The 20,487-nt window shown below is 40.1% G+C and overlaps 1 protein-coding gene across 2 annotated transcripts in view; it reads right to left on the bottom strand.

Moving 5' to 3' along the window:
- Window positions 1-19,310: 19,310 nt before the first annotated feature.
- Window positions 19,311-20,487, bottom strand: part of adam11 (ADAM metallopeptidase domain 11) — a 95,037-nt gene continuing 93,860 nt past the window's right edge. For both annotated transcript variants that reach the window (XM_052102978.1, XM_052102979.1), the window contains 2 exons: window positions 20,217-20,307; window positions 19,311-19,408 (listed from right to left, as the gene is read on the bottom strand). In XM_052102978.1, coding sequence (XP_051958938.1) covers window positions 19,363-19,408; window positions 20,217-20,307 — 137 coding nt within the window. In that variant the 3' untranslated portion in view covers window positions 19,311-19,362. The remainder of the gene's footprint in view (window positions 19,409-20,216; window positions 20,308-20,487) is intronic.

Here is a 20,487-nt window from a genome sequence, read left to right as displayed (position 1 = left end):
TATCATCTGATCACAACTAATTTCAGCTACTAAGACCACGGTCTCTTTTGAGTTGATATGCTCTCATGCAGTGCTGGGGTGGTTTCTTCACTAGCTCCAGTCTCATTTACAGGAATATTCATTCAACCATTTCCCTCCTGCATCCCAGTATCACAAGAAATTCATTTTAAAAATCAATAAATGTTCCCAGCACAGACGCAAAAATGCAAATTAAATCAATAAATGTTCCCAGCACAGACGCAAAAATGCAAATTAAATTCAGTGTCTCACTAAACTCTGTATTTAATTCCCAACAATGTTAAATGATGTATAAATGTATAAATAAGTAGTTATATAAGTTATACATATAAGTAGAAGTCAGGTTTATATACAAATTATATACACTGATGAGCCAAAACATTATGACCGGAGAAGAGAATAACTTTGATCATCTCCTAACATGGCCATTCAAGATATATGTAGATTAGATGGTAAGCGAACAATAAGTTCTCGTAGTCAATGTGTTGAATGCAGGAGAAATGTGCAGGAGTAAAGACCTGAGCGACTTTGACAAGGGCCAAATTGTTATGACCAGACAACTGGGTCAGAGCATCTCAAAACAACAAAGGCTATCCCATCTGGTATGAGTCACAGAAAATGTTAATGTTTGTTACAGGAGAAATGTGTCACAACACACAGTGCATCGCACCCTGCTGTGTATGGGGCTGTGTAGCCGCAGACAATTCAGAGTGCCCATGATGACCCCTGCCCACTGTCGAAAGCGCCTACAATGGGCACGCGAGCGTCAGACCTAGGAGCAGTGGAAAATGTCGCCTGGTCCAATGAGTCCCATTTTCTTTTACATCACTTGGACGGCCGTGTACGTGTGCACCATTTACCTGGGGAAATGATGGCAACAGGATGCACTGTGGGAAGAGGATAAGTCAGTGGATGGAGTGTGAGGCTCTGGACAATGTTCTGCTGGGAAACTCTTGGTCCAGCCATTCATGTTGATGTCAATTGGACACATGCTACCTACCTAAACATAGTGGCAGACCAGGTACACCCCTTCATGGCAGTGGTATTCCCTGATGGCAGTGGCCTCTTTCAGCATAATGCACACTGCCACACTGCACACATTGTTCAGTAATGGTTTGAGAAACATGATGAAGAGTTCAAGGTGTTGCCTTGGCCTCCAAAATCCCCAGATCTCAATCCGATTGAGCATCTTTGGAATGTGTGACCAACAAGTCAGATCCATGGTGGCTCAACCTCACAACTTACAGGACTTGAAGGATCTTCTGCTAATGTCTTGGTGCCAGATATCACAGGACACCTTCAGGGGTCTTGTAGAGTCCATGCTTCGGCAGGTCTGTGCTGTTTCGGTGGCACGTGGAGGACCAACAGAAAATTAGGCCATAATGTTTTGGCTCATCGGTATACATATACACAATGTACATTAACCCCACTATCCCAGTAACAGAGCAGCAGAGAGCAACAAGGAACTGTGCAATAAACAATGCATTTAATACAGTCACTGATTCTTGAGATAAGGGACAAAACATGTCCTCTTTAAGTTAGTTATCAAATCAAGAAATTCATAATAATATAAATACTGAAAAAGTTCAATCTAAAGGAAATGTGCATTTATTACTTATATTTTTAAACAATTTCATTAGATTGAATTTTTTTATTTTATACTTGGGCGCACATGTAAATGAACCTGTCCTCAGCAAGAGGTCACAATGTTAAACTGCCAAACAAATTGTTTAAAATGCAACAAATTCCTAAATATAAATATAGAAATGTATGGATCTGTAAGATATCAAACAATATATAAAGTACATTTTTTAATGAAATTTTCAATTAAAAACTGTCTATCAAATTGTGTCCTCACTTTGTGTCATCACAGATGCATCAGATTATTTTTCCTAATCCTGAATAAATCAGACAATGTCAGACAATGTCGGCTATATCTCTGAGTGTTTACTACTTCCTGCTCGTGGTAGATGCAACAGTAGGACTCATGGTCTGGTAAGTTTTATATTTTTATATATTTCAAACAAAGAAAGTCTCTGTGGTCACAGCTTTAACATGTCAACACCGTCATCCCATTGTGATCATTTCTGTTCAGACTTGCAGAATAATTTGGGCATTTTAGTTTAGGTTATACATTCAGCTTCAACTGAGGAAACATCAAAATAGCTTCAGTGTACAACACATGGTTAAGATGGGAATAGTGTGAAAATAAAAAAGTATTTAGAAGTATCTAGAATGTATTTTATCTCTGAACACCATTATTAGAAAATTAAAGACTTTACACACTTGTTGGATGTATCAAATTAAAATAGCATGCTTTTAGTGTGTCTGTCGGAGATGACCGATATTACAGTAAGATTTAAATTATAAAGTGAGTAAATGTCAATTTTCAGAAAATAAAAACCTGTTTCCTGACATTTATTTTGTATACAAATATATCCATTTCAAATTTATTTATTAATAAACATGTTTTGTCCATTATCTCAGGAATCAGTGCAATATTAAAGTGAATAAAGTTGCATATACAATTTGGATATTTCAGCGTGGGCTTACAGGCTTTAAAATTATGATGTGCCACCATAAAGAGCCATTACAGTTTAACCAAGTAATTTTTTTAGCTACATACCTTTTTTCATAAAGAAAAAAAAGGAATATTTCAGAACATTTTACAGTTGTGATTCCATTCTTTTATTTATATTATTATTATAAAAATGCTATAAAAATCTTATTTTTAAAGTTAAGCCACTGCTGTGTATAAGATGTATATCACAGTTTGTTTGATTTCATGATGTGAAATAAACACAGTTTAACAGATATTATCCTGAACAGGCCCGCCGACAGGGGGGGACAAACGTGTCTGTTGTCCCGGGCCCAGGTTAGGGGGGGGGCCCAGAACTGGGCCCTCATTAAATTATGGAATAATTGTTAAAAAATAAATAAAATAGGCATATTTGTGGAAAAAATATCTAATATTTGAGTTACATAAAAGCTTTTTATTTGTTTTCTTCCTAATTGTCCTTGAAATAGTGGTCAAGAACCCCGTCCACCCCCAAAACAAAAATGGTTTGGCCACTGATCAAAATTTGATGTTGTCATTTGATTTGAAGTTCAGTAGGCTAACGTTACGATCAAAATGTCCGGTCAGCACAAGTCTGGTGCTCAGAAAAGAAAAGAGAAGAAGGGAAGAAAATAGAGGCCTTCGAGATGTCCTAAACAAATATTTAAAAAAAGGTGGTGACGGAGAAGCTGGAAGTAACGTTAGTAAAGTCAACGTAGAGCAAGGTAAGAAACAGCGCAGCCAACGTTTATGAGTGTTGTCAAAGACCCGGTACTTCGGTACCAAGTCGGTACTAATTTTGTTTTAAACGTCACGCCACGGTACCAGGTTTTCTCAAACCCGGTACTTGATGCGCGTGCATGCCCGAAGCGCGTGCAGTTGCGTCCTCTTCATAAAAGTGCTGAGACATTGCGACCGGCGGTGCTGCTGATGTGGTGGCTGTAAATCCACTTGTTGATAAGAAAGGAGGAAAGAGACACATATGGAAATATTTTGGATATTAGCTCATAATAGCGACGCGGCGCGCTCGTTTTACAGGCGCGCAAGTTCATTGTTGCATAGCAACGACAGACGCCACGGGAGAGCACGCGCTTGTGGAAAGGAGAAAGCGGTGCGAACTGCGCTCTCCATGATGACGAGGAAGTATTAGCAAAGAATTCATTGATTTCTAGCCCTTGCATTAGCTTTACTACTAGATATATTTATGGAGATGAGAAATAAAAAGCCGGCTGAAATGCGTCACTGTTGGCATCGGTGAACAGATAATGTGCCAGATCCGAGTCTATTTTTGCTGCGCTGCTCATGCTTAATTAAAAGTGAAAGCACACTTTTGATGGACAAAAAATGAATATGATTTCACACAAAAAGTGCCCAAAATGCACAGAGCAGAGGAGAGGAACAGGAGAGGAAGAGCAGAGGAGAGGAACAGGAGAGGAAGAGCAGAGGAGAGGAACAGGAGAGGAAGAGCGGAGGAGGGGAACAGGAGAGGAAGAGCAAGGGAAAAGGAGAGATCTGGGCATGGGGGGGCCCATCTAAGATTATCTTGTCCCGGGCCCAGGCAAGACTGTCAGCTGGCCTGATCCTGAATGTCAAACATGAACTTTACCGCACTCCGTTTTATGACGATGAAATATCGGAGAGATGTCAGAAGTGTCACACAACGCACTGTAGTTTTCACTTGCGATAATGCAGAGCCAAGCCAAACAGGCATGGGAGAATGAAATTACAGAGAAGTCACGAGTTATTTATTACTGGTGAAGTCTAGAATTCAAAATAAAAGCAGTAGTAGCAGCTTGAAGATCTCAGACAGCGAATATGCAGCATTCTGTCTCATTATGCCTTCCTCAAAGATGTCAGGATGCACTTGTCCCGTAATTAAGATCTTAATTAGAGTGTTATAGAGTAGACAATAAAGAGTAAAGCCAGTTCAAACATGTACACACTATTTAAAGGTGCGCTCAGTAATTGTTTTCCTCATTAAAAAAGTTTAACTCCAAAAGACATGAGTTATAATTTAGCAATATATGTAGGAAATCATGAGCACTCACATTAAAATGAAGACTCAAGTCATATCAGTAACTTTATAAAAGCTGTTTTATTCTACATGGAGAGGGTCTCCTCTCATGTTAGAATCACATGACCAGCTGAATACTACTCGGCGACCGTCCTGTTATTTGACACTTTCACTCATTGATTAAAGTAATCATGTCTTTCTGTGAATAATACATTACTACAATGACATCTGAAACTAAAAACTATCTATTTTAAATGATGCTGCATCCAAACCACAGTGTAAGTCCAAGATGACACCAAGACAAAAGTTACTGATTGTATGAAGACATTTGATTCTAGCAGATGTTGTTCTTGCTTGACTGACTGTTGTTACCAGAAGTAAGTTTACACTGCGACGACCACACCCGGAAGCATGAAACACGGAAATGTGAAAAAGGCTAACGATCAGACACTTTTAGTTACAAATACAGTGGTTCTACAATGGTACATTAGTACCTGAAAACTTTTGTGTGATGCTGCATCAACACCGACAGGTATAAAGTCCATCACCACTTTGTTTCGTTCAGTAAACCATACTTAGGGCACTTTAAACTAATTTCCTGCCTTCAAGTTGTGTTGTAGTGATCGCAATTACTACATGACGGCACATGAATGCCTCCACAATGTCGTAATTACCGGTGGCAAACTCTGGATTCTCAATTTTCAGAGTGGGGGCATGTGAATTAAAGAATCAAGGTGGAAGCAAATCAGTATTGATCATCATCATAAATCATACTGATCATATTTTTAATTGTGAATGATGACTGTACAGGGCAGTGCTCATTTGGTCGGTTTATGAAATGACCAGTGGCATGCAGTCAACCCATCAACGCCTTCAGAGAAGGGGTTACAAAAATGGGGACAGAACCGTTATTCAGAAGAAACTGCCAGGGGAAGCTGGTTTATGGATGCCTGCCACTAGAGTTGATAACTTTGCGCAACAAAACTACATTTCTTATCATTCTCTCTGGTGCAAGAATGATGGAATACACACAATGCATCAATTACACGCCTAATGTGCATCCTTTACTCTTCATGTTGCCGCAGCATTAAAAAGCTTGTGTTTGTCATGTTAAAAACATTTCTGAACTTCCCAGTCAGCATAAGCATTAAGGACAAGACCATTGTAATGTAAAGTACATACCGTAACTATTGGCCATTTTGTGAATGATTCTTTTAATGATTCTGTCAAACAGTTCGTAGAACGTTATAAATAACTGTATGACTTTGTTTAGGAGTAAAAGTGAGATGGGAAGACATGAACAATGTTTGGATTAATAATGTTAATATTATTAATCATAATATATTAATAATAATGATTTTGTTAACAATAATAATGTTAGAACAATAACACAACATTTGACGCAATCTATCTAACCCAGTCGAAAGCAGTGATAAACAGCAATTTTACAACAGAATTGGAAACATTACATTTTGCACGGGGAACCGATTGGAAAGAGTGATTCGCTAAAATGTATCGGACTTACCGATGCAATCTGCAGTTGAGTGTATCAAAATGAAGTTCACTATTTTGGTTGTGCACTAGTATTCATTGTACAAAGTTTGCCATATGTTACCCATTAGCGTTTACTTCATGTTAAACCAATATATATCAGTATAAAGTTTTAATATTAATTCTCAACCTAAAAATCTAATACTTGTGCTTCTGTCTGCCTGTGCTATTTATTTACAAACTCAAAGGAAAGAAATGGTGCTGTCATATACATTATATAAAAAGTATGTAAGCTCAGCTCAATGCATTTATACGCTGTTCATCTACAAAGATTTTAAAATGATATTTGATACATATTTTACTAAAATTACCTAACTCAGCTATGTGGTTATGAAAACGCTGAATTGCATTAAATATGCATTTAAGCAACAGCTTGATGTTTTGTTACCTAAAAGTACATTCATATGGTTATGCATACTGTATGTTATTTTTAAACTAGTATGAATGATAGTAAAAAAGTAAGATAATAGATATAAGACTAGTATCAGGGTAAACGAGAGTACAGTGTTTTTGGATTCTCCCTGAAATATCAGTAAATATTCAGAGAAATGTATTCAAAATATTTGGGGAAGACACCTAGACAAGTCCATTTGTCTATTCGCAAGGAACGGAGAGTAGCAAATAATTTCACATTTATTAGTATTATTTAGCATTATGAGAGAAAAACATTTAAAATGATCATGCATAGAGATACTGTTGCATGTTACCATCAACATGGCTTTCTGAATGAACATTGCTTTTATTAATCAGTGTGTGTAAATGAGTGTGTGTGTGTGTGTGTGTGTGTGTGTGTGTGTGTGTGTGTGTGTGTGTGTGTGTTTTAAAACTACCTGGAATGTTGATTTGTTAAATGAATAGCTCAACCAAATATTACAATTCTGTCATCATTACCCATCAAACCTAATGTGATGTGTCAGGTTTTAATGTGTGCATGTGTGAATACGATTTTACAGCTACGGTGGAAGAAAAGATTTTCAGAGAATAATAGCGACGAGTTGGGTCTTTGTTTCACACAAAACTGACTGAAATTATTCAGAAGACTTGGAATATAACGCAAGTTGTATGGATTTCCTTTATGTTGGTTTTTGTCCTTTCTGGAGCTCAGTGGCCCTAGTCCCCATTCACCTTCAGTGTATAAAAAAGAACAGCTTGAACATTCTACACAACATCTTTTGTGTTTTATGGTAGAAAGGCATCTTTATGGTAGAAAGGGTTTGGAACAACACAAGGGTGAGTAAATGATAGCAGAATTGTCATGTTTGGGTCAACTACTTCTTTAACAACAGGCCAGTGTATGTATTCCCTATTCAAATTATTGGTTTAAATGGCCAAAACAGATATTGCTGCTGATATCTGAAAACAGCTGAATTTTGTGAATTGTATGTTTTAGAGGTTTTATAGACTATTTTTTATATGTATATAATACTAACATTTAGCCACACTTCAGGTGTGTTACTAACATCAGCAAAATCAAACTCATTATAAGAATGTTACCATGGTATGTACTGGAGTGTTTCTAGGCAACAGGTGACAGGCAGTAAAAGGGGAAGTGGAAAGAGAGGACAGTGTCACTGGAGTTTTGAGTGAGTGGAAGACATCTGGAGATTCATCTGGAGTTTAAAGAACACAGAAGCAGAGGAGAAAAGACATCACTCACTCATCCTCCTCCAGATCTGAGGAACAGAGAGAAAGAACAAAATGATAAAACATGATACAATTCACTGTTGATCGTATTCTTTATTTATCCGAATCAAAAATATCCAACAAAAAATGTAGATTGTCTCTTACAAACATGATTAAAGTTATTGGTGCTTATCTGTGTGAAAAACCCACCACCACAATGCTAGGGTGCTTACCAGGGCATTGCTATACAGTGCTATTGTTGCTAGGGTATTCTGGGTGGTTTCTAGGTTGTAAAAAGAGCCCATTTAAAGAACCTAAAGGCACATTTATACTTCTGCGTCGAACCAACGCCGTAGACTACACATAGCTACCCTGGTTATGCTGTAGCCAACACCATAGCCTGACATGCACCTCTCCAAAAATGTAAATATGTGTTGCGTCGACAGACCACAACAGCTATGATTAATAGGCTTTGTAACCAGAGACTGTCCCTCAGGATGACATAAAAGATACAGTATCTGAGGTAGCGTTGCATTTTCTAAATGATTATTTTAATATCTATGCATCATATCACATTGTATTTGGACATCAAAAAACATTCTTTTCTTTGGTTATATTGCATATATCAGTGTTTTCAATCCTTTCCTGGAATACCACTGACACTACACATTTTACCCTAACCATAACCATAACCATAACCATAACTTATCTCATCTGACTACATGCTTTACAAATTTAATCTAGACACTAAGCTCTGTTTTTGAGAATAATGGTATAAATACTAGTATTTATTTGTATCCTTTAGCATTTTGTTTTTGTTAAAATTTCAATTTTACACAAAGAAATATTTTTAGAGCACATTGAAATACTTTGTGCACACATTAAACATTAATCATAAAAAAATGTATCACTCAGAATTATAATTTTTATCCAAGAATTTTTAAACACCCTTTGAAATGTATTATGGTGACCATAGTTTTCACCAAAACACCACATCTACTACAGTTATTCTTACTAGAGTTGCTGTGGTTTCAAAGGTTGTCAAAGCCGAGGGTGGTAGTATCTACTATCTATAAAACGACCCCATAGCGTTTATCTTTAGTAGCCTCTGACAACCAAAGCCCAACTCCTGACCTTCACCTGGTACTAAGCTTCTAAGCCTGGCTAAACTGTTTGCACTTACAGGAGAATGGGCAAAGGCGGTGACTATCGCTTTAAAACCAGTTGGTTCAGGCAGGCGGGGCTCATCAGCCCAGGAAGGCAGCTCACCTAGGACAAGAAAACCCTACCATGGGGCAATACCTTGCCATGGGAAGGCTTCAAGAGCAAACCCTGAGGAAAGCTCCAGAGATGGAGTCATAAGGCAGTTTGAGGTTGTAATCAACCTCACTCTGACAGCCAAGCTGTTCTGGCTTCAGCCTTTCCCTTAGGTTACATCAGTGTGCATAAAGATGGGTAACCTGCAGCTGAGCACCAGCTGGTTCTCCAAGCTCACTTGCCCAGGCCTGCACCCTTGAGATGACACTTCAGCATCACTTATTAAACGGTGACACAACATGGAAAGCAGCAGTTACTGGTAGTAAGCCAGTGCACTCGACTGGTGTAGAGTGATATGCCAGGGGATAAAGCTGGGCAGACCCCAGCCAAGTACAGTATACGCAAGAGATGGGAACAACTTCAGGACGTTATCTAAAACACTGTAATGTCCACCTTTGGGAATAAGACAGTCAAGTTGGCTGATTGGTTTGAAGCCCACGTGAAGTGCTGTCACCCTTGATTGAGAAGACGAGACTGCAATGGCTGCATGCAGGTGAATGAAAATGCGCATGTTGTGATTTCAGAACGGATGGGTGTGGTCTCTGTTAATTGTGCCTTTAAGATACAACAACATATACACTTTCCACTTATTGAAATGTCTATGTTAATGTATCCCACGATTCACATGTGATTCCCATGTATTCACTTATAGCCTAAACCTAAGTGCAAAATTTAATTCCGGACCTGAAGTGATGATTTCACGTTGGAGCTCATCTATCTGTCTTTTAAAGTTGACCACATTTATATCGGAGTGGTGGTGTAGTGGTCTAAAGCACATAACTGGTAAACTGGTAATCAGAAGTTCGCTGGTTCGAGCCCCACAGCCACCACCATTGTGTCCTTGAGCAAGGCACTTAACTCCAGGTTGCTCCGGGTGGATTGTCCCTGTAATAAGGGCTCTGTACGTCGCTTTGGATAAAAGCGTCTGCCAAATGCATAAACGTAAATGTAAATGTTATATCCACATCAGTGATTAAGGAAATTATGTGGTTGATTTTATTCCAAAAAAAAAGAGGTTAAAATGCTCGATAAAGATTTAAATGCTTCATAGAGTATTCATCTATTAGGAATATTCCTCCTTATGTAAAACGAAGATACTAAAATATGCTCTGTCTTTTTTCTTCTTCTTTAAACTGTGCTACCTCTGGGAAAGCGCTATATAAATGGAATATTATTATTATTGTTTAACTATATAATGGTGTCATAAAAAAATCCTGATAGATTTACTGGACTTTCAGCTGTTTGTAGGCTATATTAATTTTATTTTCATTTATTTTAATGTTTGAATTTCTATATATTATTCACTGCAAATTGTGTGCTTGACACATTATTCCTGTATTCAGAATAATGTTGTTATACATGCACAGACAAATGAAAATTCTGTTTCATGCAGATATTAATATCTGAAATACCAGGAGAAACCACAGTTAACAACTTATTCCATGGTTATTGTAGCCTACAAATTCCGCTTCATCTAGAAAAAAAAAATATATATATATATTTTTAATAATAGTTGTATACTAATAATAACAACAACAACAACAATAATAAATAAAAATAATAATAATTATTATTATTATTAGGCTATTATTATGAAAAGGCATATACAAGGCATATTTTATTAATAGAAACTTATTTAAAAATGGGCATTTAATTTAGTTTTGATACACTTCTTGTTTAAACCCTGCCCACACCCGGTTCTATCCGAATACAGAGACAGATACAAATCATTTTGTCATATGAACAGATAAAGATAATGGTTTCGCTGCACACCCCTAGAATGCTGGGTGGAACACTACTCACAGCTGTAGGCCATAGAGACCGTATTTACAAAGAGAGCTCTGAATACCATCAAGCATTTACCCACCATGACTGAGCTTGACCCTAAACCCACCTTGGAGGAACTCGTGACATATTGAAAGCTCTCTCTTTTGGAAAACACTGGGAAAGACGATATTTCCTCAGAAATCCTTAAATGAACCAACGATACCCTAATCACGGAGCTGCATGGGATACTTTTCCAATGCGGGAAAGACGGAATCATACCTTAGGATATGAGGGATGCTAACATCGTTACTGTATACAAAAACATGAGTGATTGTAACAACTACCGCAATATCTCCCTTCTGATTACCGTGGGGGAGCTGTTTGCACGTGTTGTTTTGAAGAGGCTCAACATTCTTGCAATAAGAGTCTACACTAAGTCTCAGTGTGGGTTCAGAGCTGAACGGACCATTATAGACATGGACTTTTCTGTTAAGTGCAGGGAGCGAAATAAACGGCTATATATTTCCATTATAGACATGACCTCGTCAGAAAAAGGACTGTTTGCAATTTTGGCAAAGATCAGCTGTCCCCAACTCTGCTCAGCATTCAGTGCAGGCACGAAGGGGACCATCGTATATGATGAATCCAAATCTGAACATATTGAGATCCTCAGCGGGTGAAGTAAATAAAAATAAATTGATGAATTGTCACACATTATACATACATTTCTGCATATACATGGTGAAATTATTTATTTTCACATATCCCAGCTAAGCTGGGGTCAGAGTGCAGGGTCAGCCATGATACAGCACCCCTAGAGCAAATAGGTTCAAGGGCCTTGCTCAAGGGCCCAACAGTGGTGTCTTGGTGGTGTTGGGGCTTGAACCCCTGACCTTCTGGTCAGTAACCCAGATCCTTAACCGCTGAGCCACTGCAAGAGAATTGACTGTAACCTCTTTAAACTGTCGAGGCTCATGGCAAAGGGAGGTTCTATTTCTATTTGCTGCTATTGTCGCCCTCACTCAGCAGGAACTGAAGTCACTCATGACTCACTCATGACTCACGTTGGCATCACCTGCATGGTATTTGGCCTTATAATCTGCTTAAAGAAGACCCAGGTGATCAGCCAAAATGTGAGCAATGAGCCATCTATCAGTGTACTTGACCACGAATGGAAGTTTGTGCACCTAGGTCCTAGGATCTCGGACAACTTGTAGCTTGATAGTGAGATTAACAAGCACATTGGAAAAGCCACTACACTGTTTTCCAGGCTGACGAAGAGCGTATGGGCTAACATCAAGCTCACTGAACACACTAAGGTACAGGTCTACTTAGACTATGTTTTGAGCACGCTGCTGTATGCAGGCATGGACTTTGTGCTCAAAATAAAAGCAGCGGCTAAAAATACATTCCATAAGCGCTGCCTTAGGTGCACACTCCTAATAATCAATAATGCAATAATGCAATAATGCAATAATGCAGTACTTGAGAGGGCAGGCACCACCTCCATTATTCACCTTTCTCAAACAGGGGTTTATGCGGTGGCTGGGCCATATCTCAAGCATGACGCATTGGCGAATGCCAAAAGACCTCTTCTTTGGTGAACTGGCATCTGGAAAGATGCCAAAAGGGCAACCTAAATTGCAGTAAAAGGACACGTGCAAGTGTGACCTCAGCGCTCTTTCCATCAGTGCAAACACCTGGCATTTGCTGGCCTCAGACAGGTATGGCTGGAATCAGGGAGTGAAGGATGCTCTTGCTATGTATGAAACTATCTTGGTGAAGGGAGTGGAAGACAAGGTAGCCCTCAGGAAGACCTGTCTCTCTCTGCCTAATGGTTCTCACATTGCGGAAAGAACTGCAACTCCCGGATTGGACTGTACAGCTACAGGAGATGCTGCTAAAATTAGTCCAAGATAGGTGCAAACGCATGATCCCACAGGATCAAAGGATGCTTACTAGTAGCAGTGATAACTTGGAATTAATCACCACTGTTACAAAAAAAATAAAAAGTATATTCTGAAATCTTCATACACTTATTGGTTTCATACTTAATTGAGATCCCATTTTAAATAATGAGTTTTAGAGTAGCAAAAATATACTAGGGTATTTTGCCAAAATCTATGGTTACCATGGTAAGTTTTTTGTTAAGGGTAGGGATTACTGTTTTATGTGTTATTGGTACATAGTGCAGTTGACATACTGATGAAGACAATACTTGTAACATGTAAGCCTCAACATTAAGTAATAAAATGGGAACTCTGAAAGAGTAGGAATTTTGAATTAAATAGAATCCCGCAGGCTGAAGCCTTTTGAACACTGGAAATGAGAAGTTCAACATTGAAACATTTAATTTATCCCCTTTCCTGTTCGCAAGGCTACTGTTACATCGCTCCCACACCCCACAGTAGACCGCAGTGGAGAGACACAGTGAGCGGTGCTATGGATGGTGATATCTTTCACTAAAATGCTGCAGTGAAAGACAATGAATCCAAGTAAAGTGATGTAAAATCTTAAAGTGTAGAACAGCACAATTTGGGGTATTGTGAGTAGGTAATTGTTTTGGGTGCTAACTGACACACTGATCTTTTCTGTTATTGTTGTTATTTATACCTGTAAATGATGGGCAAGGAGGAGGCACGAACCGGCTGAACAGTCAACATAAAGTTTTAATTTCAAACGTAACTTAAAACAAACATAAACAAAGCATGGCCGCGGCCGCGTGCGTCTCTGTCTCTCTAGAACTGATGCCTCTGGCTCATCTTTATCCCCCTCATGGCTAATTAGCCTGATTCAGGGCCGGCCATGTGTCCTCACGGCCCGGACCCACCCTCCTTCTCGTCACACTCCATCGCCTGACTGAGGCTGGGGAAACCCCCAGCATGGCGCACTCCTCTCCCTTCCAGGAAGGGAGGAATTGCCCTTTCGGCCGTGCCTGCCAGCAGGTCTTCCCCGTCTTTCTGGAGCCCTGGGAGAGACGAAGGGAGGGAAAGGGGAGAGGGAAAGAGCGAGGCAGAGCGACAGAGAGAAGAGAGAAAATCTTGCCCGCTGGTTCCCGGACATGATGCCGCCGGTCTTCAACGCTCCTCCGCCCTATGGCAGACAACAGCTCGCTCCTCCCCGGCGGATGGCAGTGAATCCTCCGGCCCCTGGCGGATGGAACCGCTCCTCCAATTCTTCGGTGGATGGGAGCAGTTCCTCCGGCTCTTGGCGGCCAGCAGCAACCCCTCTGTCCCCAGGCAGATAGCCGTGGCTGCTCCTTTAGCGCACGGCAGCGGCGAGGACTCTGCAACAACGCATCCCTCCTCCCTCCCGGGTTTAGGTACCACTGTAACAGATAAAGGACAGGCAAGGAGGAGGCGGGAACCGGCTGAACAGTCAACATAAAGTTTTAATGTCAAACATAACTCTCTCTCCACAACTGGCACCTCCGGCTTGTCTTTATCCCCCTCCAGGCTGATTAGCCTGATTCAGGGCCGGCCGTGTGTCCTCACGGCCTGGCCCCACCCTACTCCTTGTCACAATACCATTTTGTATTTAAGGTAGTGTGGGTATTTTGTCTGTTTCTTTTTTTCTCTTCCCCCTTCCTCCTTTAGGCTGAAAACAATCTTGAGCTTTGGCTTCAGGTAGCTACTGGGATCCCTTGTACTCAGATGGATTGTTCCCCAATTGATTCTTAAGTAGTTATTTTAATTAGCCTAACAGGGTGCTTTTTTCCCAATATATATTTAATGCTTGATTCCTGTTGAACTATTTAAATAAAAGGTTTGTTACAAGTTAATTATCTCATCTGGTGCTTGACCCTACAGTACAATACTTATTTATTATTTGCAGGCTATTGTTCCTTTTACTTGTAAAACAAAAGGTTGCATACTGTAGTTTGTAGTTGTGGCCTATAGGTGGTGGCACCACAATCACATTAAGGTAAATATAAAAGTCATCCATTCATAATTTGACATTTTCAAAATTTTCGCCTAGGGTCTAGCCCTGAACCCCCATACATTATTTTACAATATCCTCAGCCAGAAGGCCTCCTAAGCCCAAAATATTAGGAATCTGAATGTAAAAATATTGTGTCTAAATATCATTAAATGCACTCAAACACAAATACTGGACTATTCTTTCAGCTTCAAAACTGATAAATAATCTTTTAATAGTCACATCAAAGTGCACTCAATTGATAAACTCTATGAATACTTTATTATTTTGGTAAAAGATCCCTCAGACCTCTGTGCCCCTATTTTTCTCTCATAGTTAAGCCACTGGTGTATACTAGAGAAAGCAGCAGTTTTGGAGAGAATATTTGGACTATTTATAATATATTATTTCTTACATTTCTTATATCATTTCGTAGCCATTTGAGCCATAATGCATATTTTACGAAATCATGTTTGATAAAAAATAACAATTAAAAAATCATCTTTCTGTTAGTACCAACTGAATTGGCCTGTGCATATGCAAAATATATCTAATACAATGTGACAAACATTACAAAATAAAAAAGGTCAATAATGAGTGGTTATGGTATTGAGTCTGTACTGATAATTAAATACAGATAGTTCACCCAAAAATGAAAATTCAGTCATTATGACTTTCTTTCTTTTATGGTACACAAAGGGAGAAATAATAATTAAAAAATAATTCTGCTCACTGATGTCATAAAATTGCAGTGAATAGTGACCAAATCTTTAAGCTTCAAAATAACACAAATGAACAAGTAAGGGCTCGTATTCACATTGTGTCGAAGAAGCGACAATAGGGGTCTCTCTTGAGCGCCGAATATGCCTCTGATCTATGAAAAAAGGCCAATGAGAATTAGGCAGACAATATTTACATACCCCGCCCCAGACATACGGGTATAAAAGCGGGGAAATACGTTGAGGAAAGACCTTCTTTCTCAGGGACGGGGCACACTCTGGCATCCGCACCCAGACCATTGGAACCTGGACGGAACGCAGAAGATCTAGCTGGTCTACCACCTGCCGTCATAGACATGATCAACCAAGCCAGAGCCCCCTCTACCAGGCAACTTTACGCCCTGAAGTGGCACTTGTTTGCAAATTGGTGTTTTTCCTGGGCTGAAGACCCACAGAGGTGCGCATTTAGGTCAGTGCTCTTATTCCTGCAGGAGAGGCTGGAGGGGAGACTGTCCCCTTCCACCTTGAATGTGTATGTTGCTGCTATCGTGGCCCACCACGACGCAGTAGACAGCAAGTCTTTGGGCAAGCACGACTTAATCATCAGGTTCCTAAGAGGCGCCCGGAGGTTAAATCCTTCCCGGCAAGCCTGTTTCCCTCCTGGGATCACTCAGTGGTCCTCGCGGGTCTTCAGAGACCCCCCTTTGAGCCATTAGAATCAGTTGGACTCAGGGCCCTCTCCCTAAAGACTGCCCTGCGAATCGCACTTGCCTCCATCAAGAGGGTCGGGGACCTGCAAGCGTTCTCTGTCAGCGACACTTGCCTGGAGTTCGTTTCGGCAGACACACATGTGATCCCAAAACCGCTGCCCTGGGAGGAGGCAGACCCAGCCCCTTCGTTGCTGTGTCCGGTACCTGCTTTGCGTACCTACTTGGACCGTACGCAGAGCTTTAGACTTTCTGAGCAGTACTTTGTCTGCTTTGGTGGACAGCGGAAAGGGAACGCTGTCTCCAAACAGAGGCTTTCCCACTGGGTGGTTGATGCCATTTCATTGGCCTATCACACCCAGGCCGTGCCCACCCACCCTGTGGGCACAAGCACACTCAACAAGGAGTGTTGCATCCTCACGGGCACTGGCCAGAGGCACCTCCCTAGCAGATATATGTAGAGCAGCGGGTTGGGCAACACCTAATACCTTTGTGACATTTTACAATCTCAGGGTTGAGTCAGAAATTTCGTCCCGTAATTTCTCATGTCCAAGCCGGTAGAACTCGGTAACATGCTGATGGACTGGCCGGGTGGATCGCTTGCACCTAGCACCCTTTCCCTCGGCTGAAGTAAAACAGTGCGCTTTCTCTCCCAGGAGATCCCGTTCATTTGGATCCCTGGATGACTCCTCTCTAGCCCTATGGGTCCGCAATTCAGCGGAGGAATTTGCCGACCCAATCCACTGCAGGTACTCAAATCTACCCTGTACTGGAATAGATGCTCCACAGGTCAGGACTCCTGCGTTGACTCCTCCTGTGTGTATTTTCCATGGTACTGTCCCCTTACGAGTGGACCCGCGTCTCCCTTAGGCAGTTCCAGCTGCTCCCCGGTCGCCGCGTTGTAGCAACTCCCCCCTCCTTGAGGCTGGATCTACCACCATGCCATTTTTCCACATGTGACCTGAGTGGCCCATGTGATGTATTTCGCCACATTTACATCCCCCTTCTTGGGCAGGTGTGGTCTCTGCAGGGTCTTTTCCCCCTGAAAGAGTAGGAAACTGGGTAAGACCCCCTTCCCACGATGTGTGTAAGGGCTCCAGCCGTTTGGCTCTATGCGAGAAACATAGAGAGAAAAGAGGCCCGGCTAGGCTTGGCCCGTTCCCAGGTTGGCAAGTGTCACCTTGTTCCCCTGTTTAGGGTAACCAGAAGGATTCCGATGACTTTTATGGGGCATTGGGGAAGGGTACATGCAGTCTGACACAACTGGTCACCTTTGCACATGAAATACTTGCCCGCTCTTGTGTCAGCAATACACGTACACGGCTCAGCGCATGGCGTGATTTAAATTGGACCCCTAGTGTCACTTCTTTGACACAGGTTGCTTCTTTGACACAGGTTATGTCCGGGGGCGGGGTATGTCCGGGGCAGTGTATGCAAATACTGTCTGCCTAATTCTCATTGGCCTTTTTTCATAGATCAGAGGCATATTCGGCGCTCAAGAGAGACCCCTAGTGCCGCGTCTTCGACACACCGTCTCGTTCCCTCCATCAGGGAACGGAGGTTACATACGTAATCTAGACGTTCATTTTAACTAGGCTTGCTTGCTAATTTCCATGTTTACTGTAGGACAATTTATTCGTGTAATTTTACACACACTTTTATTTTTGAGTGCTTTAGATTCTTTTACTCATCCTTTGTTCATTTTTTTTATTGTTTTATATTTTTGTGATTCACTTTGTTTTTTTTAAAAGTGAGATATAATTAATATGCCTGTATGTTACAATACATCTCACACTAAACTAGTCGCCCATACGTCTATAAGCCACAAAATTTAAAGTAGGAATTTAGATCATATTTTTCAGTTCTCGTTTGGAACACCTCGGATCTACTTCAAGTCCTTTTTACCTCTTTCATCTTTGCATTACTTTCTACCATATTTTACTTGTTCATATTATTGTCGTTAATAACTGCTATTTCCCAACTGTTCTTCATTCTGCAAGTTTCTGATGTAGATCTGACTAACCAAATGCTTATCGAGAGCCGTCCATCTTTACACAGAAGCTGCATCTGCATATATGTATTTGCACAGCAACAATCACAGGAAACAACGTATAATGCGTGTAAATGTTATATTTGTGGTAAAATGTTTGCTGACTGTATTAATACTGGTGTATAGTTGGCAGTGTGCTTGTTAAGACAACGGTGTGCCGGTGCTGATGCCCGATATTAAAACCAGGAATCATTATACATGAATAAGTCATTGTAATTTAATTCTTTAGTTCTTACCATCAAGCCTTTGATGACAGTGGTCCATTTTTAAAATATCCGAAAAATGCAACCCGTGAAACTATGATTTTAACAAGTGATTGTGCTTTCAAATTAGCCCAATTTGTTGTGAAAGCGTTCAATGAGCAGAATATTTTTTTTTTACTTTTTCCCTTTGTGTACACAAAAGAAAGTCAGTCATATGGGTTTAGAATAACACAAGGATGAGTAAATAATGACTGCATTTTCATTCATGGGTGAACTGTCCCTTTAAGTGCTAAAGTTTTGGGAATAAATGTGGTGGATTTAAAAGTTCTAAATGAATATAAATGTTATCTCAAATAAATGGTATTACACAGGGGTCTAAAGTACTTCAGTAATATTACTTCATTACAAGACTTAAGTATTATTTTGGGGGATTTGTAATTTACTCAAGCACATTTACTTAAATACATTTCCAAAGGAAAATAAATACTACTTTTAACTCAATTTTGCAGATCATTTACTGAACTAAAGCCGCCTTTTCACTACATATGACAAACGACAGACAATAGACCGGAGGTCAGTCATTTTTAATGAAGAGTCGCACAGGAGCTGTGTGGAGTTCCATAAATATGCGGATACAGAATGTTTAGATCTGATTTGAGCTTTGGATGCATTGCAATAATTCAAATTGTGCGACTAGATTTTATGTAAGCGCTCAACCAGATGTGGTGTATTAATTCAGAACTATAAGTGTGAACTGAGAAATATCGATGGTTTTTAAGTATAATTTCTGAGTACTTTTTACACCCTGGTGATGCGTTAAGAAAACAAGGCTTAAAAAAGAAAAAAAGAAAACATACAATCTGAACGTGATTACTAAGATATGAAAACAGGGCTGATGTATGTGCTGGGTGTACGACATCACATGTCTTGTTGGGCAGGATCATACCTTCCTCTTCTGATATTTCTGTATTAAACACACAAAACAGAGAGAGAGAGAGAGAGAGAGAGAGAGAGAGAGAGAGAGAGAGAGAGAGAGAGAGAGTTGTATTTGTGAACTTCAAGTACACAAAAATAGAGCACAACAGTAGGGTTGCGGAAGCAAAAATCACATTCATTTTCTCCATAGAAAAATACATTTTTAACAGTAACATATAAACCTCCCAAGACAGTCTTATCTTATAGATTTGAGGTTAAGTGATTAAATATGCTTCTATAGAAGCCACAAGTAAGTGCAATTTTAACGTTTGTGTAAAAATTGTGCTTAATTGCACATTTCTGATGAAGTACTACACTACCCATAATCCAGAAGACATATCCACCAATCAGATAAGTCTCAGTAACCATGGAAATAGAAATGTTGGCAGAGAAGAGAGTGTCCTGAGTTTTTGCAAGATGGTGGATGCTAGCACCAAAAAACGTTAGAAAGCATTAGCTACCTACTGGGCCTGTTATCGACAGTTTCTAACATGAGTCAATATGGGTTGTTGTAGACAGAAGTGATATTTTCTGAAAATACATTAAAAGTCTGATTCGATGAAATCATTTACAAAGCCTTATGGTCTAAGTGGTTCATTACCTCATTAGAAGTACACAGCCTAGAAACTAGGCTTAAAACTGCCAAGGGCTTTTTTAAATCCCTATGGAGAAAATTAAATGTAACTGCTTCTGTAACTCAGGCTGCTGAAAAATTGGGCAGTCACTATTGTGCTTCATTACACTTAAAACAGGAAGTGAAAAGGGAAAATACTGTCCAGTAATTGTAGCCATCTTACTTGAAGCCCCATCCGGTTCCTCCCAGTACTATAGCTGCCAGCAGTATCGCTCCTGCTATAGAGCCAATGATGATGTTTGTACCACTGGGACCTGTGGAGAGATGCAAAAGGGCATAAGAAACATGTATCTCAAAATAAATATGAAAAAACAAAATACAGACTGCTAGAATAACCTTCATTCCACTCATTATATCAGTCTGCAAAGGGCAAGCTTATTTTAAAGAAATACCACTCATTTTCTATGTACAGCATCTCAGACTTTCTATCAGTC

The sequence above is a fragment of the Xyrauchen texanus genome, chromosome 33 (assembly GCF_025860055.1).
Source record: "Xyrauchen texanus isolate HMW12.3.18 chromosome 33, RBS_HiC_50CHRs, whole genome shotgun sequence".
Classification (NCBI taxonomy): Eukaryota; Metazoa; Chordata; class Actinopteri; order Cypriniformes; family Catostomidae; genus Xyrauchen; species Xyrauchen texanus.
Note: the sequence above shows the minus strand (reverse complement) of the source record. Positions and strands in the feature narration are given on the sequence as shown.